Raw genomic sequence first — 12,372 nt, forward strand, 5'->3', positions numbered from 1 at the left:
TAAAGGGTTTGTCCTTTAGTGTGTAACACAGGTGATGCAACAGCAACTTTAGTTACAGAGCAACAACATAGGACAAAACATTTAATTTCTGCAAGATTTGTCCATTGAATTTATTTTGAATTGCACTGTGGAGGCATCTACAATTGGCCATTGACTGTTCAACACCAATAAAAATGATCTTAAAATGTATTTTAAAACTGATGGCAGCAAATTAGCTGACTATAGAAGATTTTTTATGTTAGCTCTTCTTGTGCTGGTCAGTAAACATGAGGCTCCATTTTTTTTTTTTTTTAAACGATTTGTAGTCTATTCATACCCTTTTAGGTACTACAGTAAAGAGAGCATTACAGTAATCGGTTGTGATAAATGCATGCCAGAGTCTCAGTACTTGTAGGTAAGACTAGATAAGCACTATATAAATGCAAGTACACTACTGCTACTCTGGTATCATGTTGGGGAAATGTAGAAGTATAAAAAAATAAAATATAAATTAAATAAAAATACATTTATGGAACATACCAAATTCATTGTGGCTGTGCATTGTCATAACCAATGACATCATAAGGTTAGGGTTTTTAACTTTGGCTCTTTTCTGTGATGTCTTTCATTTTTTCCTTTTGGAACACATTTTCTACTACTGTAGAAGAGTTGTTTGATGTAAAGAAAGCATTTGGTAACCAGGGTAAGCCCAATTCTGTGAAAACTAAGTGAGGTATCTCAGTATGGGAAGCATGTGAGTGACAGACCAGTCACTCACATGCTTCCCATACTGAGAAGCATGTGAGTGACAGACCAGTCACTTCAAAGACGTGGTGTCCCCTATCCTGATAACCAAACATTCTATTTCAAACCTTGCTTGGTATGTCACCATGGGACATATAGCCTACTCCCAGATTGCATCATGCCTAACACGTAGACCCAGGCAGGTCAATACCTCACACCCACCCCAAAGGCCAGTATGCAGCTAACAAACTATAGACTGGGCAATGAAGGCGTAGTCACAACACACTTAGTACAATTGATGTTGAAACCCAGGCCAAACATCTGGATAAATGTTTGTGTGGAAATAAGCATCCTGTAGATCTACTGACATGACCCAGTCTCTTGGGGATGAGTGGCTCAATGCAGCAGCAGGACCAGCAGTAACAGTGACAAAAGATATGATTCTTTATTTTTAATGTCTCTCTTAACCCTCATCGTGGGGTGGGTGGTTGGAAAGTTAGACTTTTGGAGTCTAAATTGGACCCTCTTGCTATCATAGCAGTGGCTGGCAAGGCCTGGATTTGGGGGCAAGCCAGAGGTCAAAAGAAAAAAAAAATTTTTTTAAACAATGTAATTAAGAGATTAACAGATGATATGTTTTATACATTTTCTATATAATTTTTGTGATTGTATAGTCTAAGCAACAACAGCTTATACGGTATCATCATATAACCCCCTCAACCTGAATGTTGGGAATAAACCACACAAAATTTACAGTAAAATTAAATGCAGGTACTTCCTAAAGCCTTTGCTGGCTTTCTTAAGACTGACAGTAAATAAGTAAACACATTAATAACATGATATAAAAGGTATTACATAGATGTATAACGCTAGTTTTACTAATAATGTATGGACTGCATCATTGCCCACTTCAATGTATTTTCCCCGAACTGTAGGACGATGTTAAAATAAGGAATTTCTGCTTTTCTGATTTTAATGCTTGTTGTTCAACTGTCATTTACATTACAGTGAAACATTTGTCACCTCTTAGTGATCCGGTGTGAAATAAGAGCCTTCTTGCTGCAGATAAGAACCACCCATCTCCACCCATCTGTAAAACTTTCTCAGGTGCCGTTTACACGAGACCGTTTTCATTTTGAAACGGTGTCGTTTTGATGCGTTTCGGCCTTGCGTTTACACGACAGCGTGTCGTTTTGATGCGTTTCGCCCTTCTGTTTACACGACAACAGAGTGAAAACGATGTGTTTCAGAAACGGGGTCCAGAGTGGAGCGTTTCAGAAACGCACCGGCTTGCGTTTTCGTGTAAACACTTGAAACCGGGGTGATTTGAAAACGCTCGACTCGCACATGCGCACTATGGTTGCGACGGCCAGTTTTTCGCGCACGCGCAAACTGATAAACAGTACTCGCGGATTCACGAGTGCTTCTTATGCTTTTCCTGTGTTTTTACCGTTTTGTAATTCAGCGTTGTGTGCAGCAGCGATCCAACCTCATCATCGGTCCACACAAAACCTCTCACATTGGCCGTTTTGTAAGTAATGAACAATTTGCCGCACTACCTACTGTGTCACTCCACGCATGCGCGTCTTGCGTAAACAAACTTTGCAAAGAGAAAACCAACGCCAACTTGTGGCCTGGCATGGGAACTACATCGTTTTCATCGTTTCACATGTCCTCGTGTAAACGCGGATCGTTTCTGAAACGCCATCGTGTAAACGAAAGGCTGAAACGCATCAAAACGACACCGTTTCCAGTGAAAACGGCTTCGTGTAAACGGCACCTCAGTCAATTCCATTGTTGTGGTTTGCCCTTAATTATTCACAGGAGATTTGTAGATTACTGTTAAAATCCCATTTTAAAAGTATGGAACCCAGAGTATATTAATAAAACTGGTGTTAAGGCATCTACAAACTTTGTGACATGTTGAATTTATAATAATGTGGAACTTAAAAATATGCAGAAGCTATTTCCAATTGATGAAATGATCTGACAAGTTGGAATAATCCAGTTTAGTTTATTTAGGTCAGCTCAGTTGGAGAAAACAGCGCTGCGTTCATGAAAGCTCCGATATTAGAATGTCATACTTGTTAACTTGGGGCAATAGAGAGAGCATGGACTCTCCTTAGGAGAAATTGTCGATTTCAACAACACAAAACAAACCGACAAAATTGGCAGCTTTTTTGTCATTTCTTTAAGCTGTCAGGAACAGCTCTCCAGGCTTCTTGAAGGACATTCAAAGCTCATCTTTGGATGTTGGCTGCCTTTTATTCTGTTCTCTATTAAGATGATCCAACAGTGCTTCAGTAATGTTGAGGTCTGGGCTCTGGAGAGTCCCATGCATGACTGACAGTGTTCCATTGTGTGTTTTTCTATCCAGGCATGTTTTTACTGTGTTGGCAGTGTGTTTGGGACTTTTCTACATTCCATGAATTTTGACCCCAACACTACTGGCTGAAATACAGCACCAAACCATGACAGAGCTTCCACAGTTTTACTGGTGCTGTAGACACTCATTGTTGTACTTCGCTCCTGACTGCCTCGATACATATTGATGATTCATAGTTCATTGTTGAGTGGTTTAACAAAAAAAAAAAAAAAAAAAAAAAAAAAAACATTCCTCTTCAGGTAAAAGGACTGGACTGAAAATGTTTTTTAAAAAAAAAACAGCCAATGTCCAAAGAACAACTTTGAAAGATCTTTATATAGCCAGGAGAGCACTAGGTGAAAAAATATGAAGAAATGATGGGTGGTTTAAGACTTTTGCCCAATATCAAAGTTTAAAGAAATTTATAGGATAAATCAAAAATGTTAAGTTGTAACCTGACAAAAAAATTGTAGGTCATACACATAAATCATACAGAAGTCTGAACAAGTAGCAACCCAGCAAACAATAAATGAAAAATTAAGTTCTACCAATATCAGACACAATCTACACATCTGCTAAGGAAGTTTGTGTTCAACAATTTATATATTTTCTCTTAATTTGTTTGTTTTAAATTGCATCTACCTATTAGATTAGATTGAAATGGATGAATGAAGATGTTTCCTGGGAATAGTTTTGGTGGTTTGCAGTGCAAAATGTCTGAATGGTCAGATTGACTGTAAAGTTTTATCCATCTTTTTTACATTTTCAAAACTTAAACTTGACTAAGTTTTTATATTTCAGCAGGTGAAAATATTTAAGTATGAATGCTATCAAAACAGTTTGAAAATATACATATCAAAGTTTTTGTGAAGAAAGCCCAATTTCATGTTGACACAGTGCAATTGAATGAAAGGGGCATGTTTATAGTTGAAAGTGCATACGCCCAGGAGAAGGAGAGGGGACTCCCAGCAGATGGGAACTGGCTGATTGCTGGCTGCCAGCCAGTTAGGAGAGGCAATTTTAAGTGGCTGTATCTGTGTGTGAGTCAGTGAGGTGAACTGACACGACTTCTGACTGTGCGACACCAATAGAGGCGCGTCTGCATTTGCACAAGTTAAAATAATTCAGCTTCAGTGGAAAGTTTCCTTCACGCTGTGCTGTGCATGCAGCTGGGATTCTTCTATAGACTCTGGGTACTCTCCTGATGCCACTGATGTTTAGAAATGGAGAACAAGTTCTCTATGGCCCATGCCCAAATCAAGATGTGGATTAGGTGTGATCACAGTATAGGAAAATGACAACTGCCTGCTATGTGTTACAAAGACATCTAGCAAATTATATTATATAATTATTGCCAATTAAAAATTGACAATTTTTTTTTTTTGTTAAATTTGAGTTTGGATTTTCTGTCTTTTCCACCTGAATGTCTCAGCAGCCTCATGCAACATTTGCCGTCACACCTTCACTGCAGTATTTTCTACACATTCTCAAAAAGAGAAACAATAAACTTTGAAAAAAAACTTTTATCATTTAGAATGATTCTGCATCCACACAAGTGGTCTCTGCTGTATTTGCCGACATCTTTCATTTCCTATTCTCCACCTTGGATATGCTTTTGCATACACAGTAATAATGTGCTATAGTTAAAGACCCCTAGTGCATGCATGGGCACGCTTCAAGTCCCCTGAGCAGTCACACAGCATTTTTTATTTTTCCTTTCTGTATTTTTCTAGATATAAATGCATATAGATATAAATGTGTTTACCTTAAATGGTTAGGGCTATGCTGCCTGTGTGTGTGTGTGTCTGTGTAGCTGGTGCTGTGACCATATTGTGCTCATCTCTGTTCTGTAGGCTACTTGCCACTCTCTACTGAATAAAGCAACAGTAAAAGAAAAAAAGGAAAACAAAAAAGCAGTAAGTTTGGAGAATCTATTTTACCTCAGACACTTTTCCCCTTAAAGCAAAAAAGGCTCTTTTTTTTTCTTTGCATTTTATTCATTAGATTTTTATTTATTTATTTTGCATTTTTTTTTTCAATCTTTTGGTTTTAATTTGGTGTTTCATTGGAAATGTTTTATTCCTTTTTCCATATTCAACTCTGTACAACCCTCTCTTAAAATCATTGTACTAATACTGGCATCACTTGATGCGTTTTCAATTAACAGTATTCGGGAAATGGCAGCATTCTGTCTTCTCTTTTCTTTCTGGGCTCTCTATTTGCACTCTAGGAGACATTTTCTCAGAAAATTTCATCTGCACTAACATCATAATTCTTTACTATAAAGAGTCAAGTAAGATAAACACAGGCACAGCAACACATCTCACTTGTTTTGGTGTAGACATGGCCTTTTTGGCCTTTTAGATGAAATATTCTGATAAATTGGTCCCTCTGTAATGATTTGGGTATCTTTTTCCCACCAGTGTGTTTCCATAGTTTTTTTTTTTTTTTGTCTTTTTTTAACTGGTAACTCACTCAGAACCTTGTCTCATGCACTTAAATGTTGCTGTTCATGCGGAGCTTTGTTGCCATTTAAAATACTCTTGTTGGACATTTAAGTACTCAAAAGAAGGATAGTTTTCTAGTAAAACACCCTTTTACTTTCTTGTAAACCTATCCCCTTCAGTCACTGCAGACACAATTGTGTACATCACTTTCTATACTTATATATTGTACTGCAGTATTCATTTTCTGACATCTCCAACATAAAATGATTATGTAGGCAGAAGATGACCTTTTAAAATTCACAGTATCAAAGTAAAATACGTGAATTAAAGCAGGCAAACATAAAACTTAAAGACTATTTAAATTTTAGAGCTGCTTGTTTTCATCCATAAGGTTCTTTCTGAAATAATGCAGCACCCTTCTACAGATGACAGTGTGGAGACACAGCTCTGTGAATGCTTTAGTAATGAAGCCTCTTGAGATGCTGCAATACACTACTTGATTCTTCTTTCTAAACTATCATCTTTGTATCAATGTCCACTGATTGTTACTTTATTATGAAATATCAAGAAACCTGACTTTGAAACCATAGCACACTTAACATGTTTTTTTTGGGACATATTGTGTGTTCTGTCATTACATTGTAAGTTTGCTGCCCAACATTTCACTTAACACTGTTTGTCCACACTGCAAAATTGTATATTTAATGACAACCACGGAATACAATTTGATTTGTAATTACAAGTTTGCCAGTGCCAAGTTTGCAGGTAAATAGAGGTGGGAAGTAACGTAGTTCAAATACTTTGCTGCTGTACTTAAGTAGAATTTTCAGGTATCTGTACTTTACTTGAGTATTTATTTTTCTTACAACTTTTTACTTTTACTCCCTACATTTTTACACAAATGTCTGTACTTTCTACTCCTTACTCTTTCAAACAGGCTCGTTACTTTATGTTTGACACATCTGAGGGAAGATTTTATTTGTGGTCACTGCGCGCCTTCAAACATCAAACTGATCTGAGCCTAAATCAGTGCTTCGGGGGGGGGCACGTCTGACCCCGGGGAACATGCTTTTTTTTGCCATACTAGAATAAATTCTAATTGCACATCCACAACAGTAGATGGCAGTGGTGCTCTCATTGTCAGAGTGTGCGCAGTAAGTAATAGCTCTATGGTGCATGTTTTGGTTTTTTTTTTTTTTGCCTACTCACAGCACAGAGCGGGTTCCGCAGTCGCGTGGGGGGGCGCAAAAGGTTTTCTACTTCCTGGGGGGGGGGGGGGGGGGGGGGGGGGATAACAGAAAATAATCGAGAAGCACTGGCCTAAATGGAGGAGCAATAGCACATTAAGGGGCAATCGTACTGGTGTATCCACCCCCAGGGTTTATCGCATACACAGAGATGAAAGAGTTAAAACCATATAATTTATTTTTAGTTTGACTTTAAGCTGATGAAGCTTAGATTGATTCACTGAATTCAACCTTTATACCAGCTGTATACTGTCAGTATAAAGACAGTATAAAAATTATACCAGTGTAGGGGATGGAAATCAACCAAGATAGCTTGTGAAATACTGGGTTACATCTTGTTGAATTCAGTTGTCTAAATCCACACAGACCAATAAACCTCAGATCAGCAGCAGCTGATCACAGCCGGCGCACACAAAGAAATTCTACTGGACCTCACAATAGAAATTGTGAGTAGTGATTCTTATCCCCATGTTGAGCCACTACAGCCAATCTCAGCGTCCCTCCACCTGCTGAATCCCACTGTTACTCCTGACTACTCATTTTCCTGTTCAGGTGAGGCAGAATCACCCTCTACAATGTAGGCAACAGCAAATAGAGCTTTTTAAAAATTATTTATTTTTCTCTGCTCATGTTCTACATACAGTGTTCAAGCTGAGTGCATTCATTAGAATTAGAATTTAGATTGAAATAAAGTTTGTATTCTCATATTGTTTTTTATTATGTTAATATAGCTCGTTTCAGTTGACTTTACACAAAAATAGCTGGTAGAAACATCCTCCGAAGAGCTACTATTACTTTTTTTGAGTAAATTTCAGAACCTGTACTTTTTCACTTTTACTTGAGTAAAGAAGCTGAATCAGTACTTCAGCTTTTACTACAGTGTTTTTTAACGCAAGTATCTGTAATTCTTGAACAATGGAAAGAGTATTTCCAACAAGTTCTAAACAGACTACCTCCTGAAAACCCACCACAACTAGAAGAGGGAACACTTGCGGGGCTGGAGTTGAACCCGTTTTTCAGTCGAGCACTGGGTGCATTCACGGTAGAAAAAAATGCTGAAAGGTTAGAGCACTTGGCACCAGCACCTGGTCAGTGGAAAAAAGGATCTTGGAGGTTCTAATTCTCATACCTGCTGTTCTACACTTGGCTCTGAACTACTCCAGTGCAAGCTGGAGTCTACTACTTGATGAAAAACAGGACCACATCATCTGCAAAAAGCAAAGATGAGATTCTGAGTTCGCCAAGATGGAAGCCTTCAGCCACTTAGATATGCCTAGAAATTCTGTCCGCAAAAATTATGAGCAGAATCTGTGACAAAGGTCATCCCTGGCGGAGTCCAACACCTACTGGAAATGAGTCCGACTTATTGCTGACAATGCGGACCAAAGTCTCACTCCTCACTGTTTTACAGGGACTGAATAGTAAATGGACTGGTTCTTATATAGTGCTTTTCTACTCTACTTGAGCACTCAAAGTGCTTTATACAAGATGCCACATTCACCCATTCATGCCCATTCATACAAGCAACAGTCACACATTCACACTCCAAAATGGCCAGTAATCGGCAAGACACCCTATACTCCCACAGCACCCCCACAGATACCCCAAAGGACACAGTCAAATACCTTCTCCAAGACCACATAACACATGTAGGCAAACTCTTGTGCACACTTGAATATGCGTGAGAGCATGAAGAGCTGGTTTGTCCTTCCACAACCAAGATGAAAACCACAATTTTCCTCCTGAATCTAAGGTTCAAATAACTGATGAACTCTCCTTTCCACTACCCTGGACCTTCCCGTGGAGGCTGAGTGTGATCCCCCTATAGTTGGAGCACACCCTCCCGTCCTCTTTCTTAAAGATGAGAACCACCACCCCACTCTGCCAATCCAGTGATACAGCACCAGATCTCCAACAATGTTGCAGAGGCATGTCAACCAAGACAGCCCTACAACATCCAGAGCCTTCAGGAATTCAGAGCGAATCTCATCCATCCCAGGGGTCCTCCTACCAAGGAGTTGTTTAACTACCTTAGTTACCTCACCCTCAGTGGCGGGTGAGTTGTTCCCCTCTTCCTCAGACTCCTCAGTTAAAGTCAGCAGCGCCCCACCCACACTATACATCATGTGAGCAAAGCACCACTTTCCCCTCCTGAGTCACTTGACCCCGTTTGCCAGAATCACTTTGAGCGAGTCCAAAATTATTTTTCTATGGCCTCACTGAGCTCCTACCATACCCAAGTTTTTGCTTCAATCACCACCTGAGCTGTGTTCCGCTTGGCCTGCTGGTACCCATCAGCTGCCTCTGAAGTTCCACAAGCTAACTAAGCCTGATAAGACTCTTTCTGTTTGATGGCTCCCTTCATGTCGGGTGTTCGCCATCTATTTCTGTGATTACCACCACATCAGGCACCAACCACCTTGCAACAACAGGTCCATGAGGCAGCCTCAACAATGAAGGTATGGAACATGGTCAATTCAGACTCAGTGTCCTCAGCTTTCCTTGGAATGCTATTAAAGTTTTGCTGGAGGTGGGAGTTGAAGATCTCGCAGAATGGGACCTCTGCCAGGCATTCCCAGCACACCCTCCCTACACATTTAGGTGCGTCTGTCCAGCATCCACCTCCACTGATGCAGACACTGTACTGGTCTGTTCTATAGTGCCTCCTAAGGACGTGCCCCACTGCTGTTTCATTTACATGTATGAAATTTGGTACATATATATATAACACGTTAAGATCCTCAAAAAAAATCCTCTGAGTGATGCCCTACACCCAGCAATTCAAGAACCAAGATGGTGCTCCTTAGTGTGCGACATTGCTGAGCTCTGAGTGAGACACTTGCTTTCATTATTATTTTCACTTATTTTCACGCTTAGTTAAGGGCACAACGAGAGTAAACATCAAATATGACCAAGTGACTTTGTTCTAGCTGGAAGTGAGTAGTTGGAGCTTAATTTGTCATTTAAGTGTATTGGACTTTTTCCCCAAACTGCTTGCGATACCAGGTCAAGCCACAGCAGGGATCTCGGCTGAGGGCAACAGACTGAGGAGGTGGCCTGGTAGATGGGGAGGAGTTGACTGGTAGCTCCGGTACCTGTGTTTTCACAAAGCAAAAAACATAGTTTAACGCAGATGTCCGCAGGAAAATCAGGAATCAACATGAGGCTTACAATTCAGTAGACAGTGAAAAATATAAGTGGGCCTGTTATGAGCTGCGTAAATCCATCAGAGCCGCTAAAAGGACATATTCCCCAAAAACGTAAAAACTTGCTTCTACCTAGACAACAATGCGTGAAGTATGTGGCAGGGAATCCAATCTGTCACTAACTACAGGAGAAACTAGAACATGGAGGTTAGAGACAACAGCCTTCCAAACTGTCTCAACAGCTTTTATGCCATATTTGACAGACTTAACACAGACTCTCACACAAAACTCCCCTGTAACCCAGATGATTCTTCAAATCCTCCACCATCATTTTCTTGTACCTAAGAAACCAGATGCATCCACCCTGAACAACTGAACAACACCAGTGACGCTCACACCAGTCACCATGAAATGTCCGGACAATCTGGTGCTCAAACATCTCAACTCCATGGTGCTGGAAACTGTTGACTGTCTTCAAATACATCAGTGGATGATGCGGTAGTCATAGCCCTCCACCACACCCTAAAACACCTCGACCACAGCAGAACGTATGTCAGGATGCTCTTCCTCGACTACACCTCTGCCTTCAATACCATCTGACCAGGAAAGCTTATTGGAAAACTGTCCAGTCTAGGGGTCCCGACTGCCACATGCAACTGGGTTCTGGATTTCCTCACAGACAGACCGCAGGTTGTACGGATGGAAGGAAGGGTCTCCGCTGAGCTCACAGTCAGTTCCAGATCACCACAGGGCTGCTGCCTCAGCCCTAAATTCTTCACCTTATACACCCACGACTGTGTTTCCAACATGGACAACACAGTTATCAAATATGCTGATGACGTGACCATCCTGGGCCTCATCAAGGGTGGGGACGAGACTGGGTGCAGTGGTGGTCGAAAGCACACTTGCCTACAGAGAGGAAAATACCTCATCCTCAATGTAGAAAAGACAAGAGAAATCATCACTGACTTAATGAAGAAAGCCCCTCAACTGCACCCCCCCACCCCCCCCACTGAAGTGGTGAGAGTGTGAGAGAGTGGACAGCCACAAGTTCCTCAGCATTCATGTGTCATCTGATGTGAGCTGGTCGGCAAACACTGCAGCCACTGTGAAACAGGCTCAGAAGCTGCTGCATTTCATCAGACTGCTCAGGAAAGCTGGTCTAAGCTGGAGCCCCCTCATACAAGCCTACAAGGGCCTGGTGGAGAGCATCCTCACTACTCATATCTCAGTGTAGTATGGCAACACCACTCAGGCAGAGAGGAAGGCTACCCAGAGAGTCTTAAAGACAGCTGAAAAAATTATCAGGATTGAACTTCTATCAATGGACCAGTTTACAACAACAATGCAAAAAGAGGGCACAGCACATCATCAGAGATCCACAGCACCCCGCTCACTTTCTCCTCAGGCCCAAACACAGCATACAGCCTGAGGAAAAGTAGAGCAGACAGCATCATCACACACAGGACTAGATTCCATAAAGGTTTCTTTCCTGCCACAGTCAGTGATGGCATCCCATAAGTCAGAGTAAAGGACTGTTCACAACCAAAATCCACTGCAATTTTTCTGACACAACTAAAAGCTAATGTGTGCAACATTTATTTGTTGAAATAACATTAATTGGTACAATGATCTGTTTGATCTACATGTGCTGTATACACTTCATTTTCTGTGCAATATCCACTGTGTTTGGAATACTAAGTGTGTAATAACTGTGCTGCACAAGAATTCCTATGTACCCAAACCTTGTGTGTGAGTACAAATGACAAATAAAATCTTGATTCTTAAATAGGAAGTCTGCCATTTTGAATTAATTTGGCAATTTTGGTGCAGTTGTTGCCATTTCCAGTTCTCATATTTTTTCAACCCTCTCAGTGGGTTTTAATGGGATCAAGTTCATAATTGATCAGTTTAAACCTCAGGCATAGGTGAATCTAAACTGCGAAACTGGTTAGTTTTTGTTGAAGGGCGTGGCCGTGGCACCATGGCGAATCATTCGCCATGAAATTTTAATTGTCTGATTTACATCCAACCTAGTGGGAACAGGAAATATCATATTTTATACTTTTGAGATACAGATTCAAGATGGTTGAGCAGAGCAATCTCAGCTTTGGTCAGGAAAGCCTTAAGGAGTTGGTGTTACATTATGTTCAAAAGTATGAGTTTTCATCAAAGGGCATTACCCAGGCAGCATGGTGAATTTTGATGTTTCACCGTGAAGGATGAAGTTGCTGTAAATCAAAGCGACATTGTCCGATTTGTGCAAAACTTAAGTGGTTCTATAAGTCTTGCCCTGAACACATTCATATGTCTATAGTCTGTTGTAGTTCGAGCACCACCTAGTGGCAAGAGAAAATGGTGCATTTTATACTTTTATGTACTGCTCCTCTCAGTTTGATCCCATCTACCTCAAAAGTGGTCTGAATAAACATCAGACCTTGATG

General features: G+C 40.6%; 1 protein-coding gene across 1 annotated transcript in view; it reads left to right on the plus strand.

The window, feature by feature from the left end:
- nf1a (neurofibromin 1a) overlaps window positions 1–12,372 on the plus strand; it is a 136,181-nt gene that overhangs the window by 51,026 nt on the left and 72,783 nt on the right. Inside the window, exon 30 of the mRNA XM_030745310.1 lies at window positions 4,942–5,004. Within this exon, the coding sequence (XP_030601170.1) occupies window positions 4,942–5,004 (63 nt within the window). The remainder of the gene's footprint in view (window positions 1–4,941; window positions 5,005–12,372) is intronic.

Source organism: Archocentrus centrarchus, chromosome 13, assembly GCF_007364275.1.
Source record: "Archocentrus centrarchus isolate MPI-CPG fArcCen1 chromosome 13, fArcCen1, whole genome shotgun sequence".
Taxonomy (NCBI): Eukaryota; Metazoa; Chordata; class Actinopteri; order Cichliformes; family Cichlidae; genus Archocentrus; species Archocentrus centrarchus.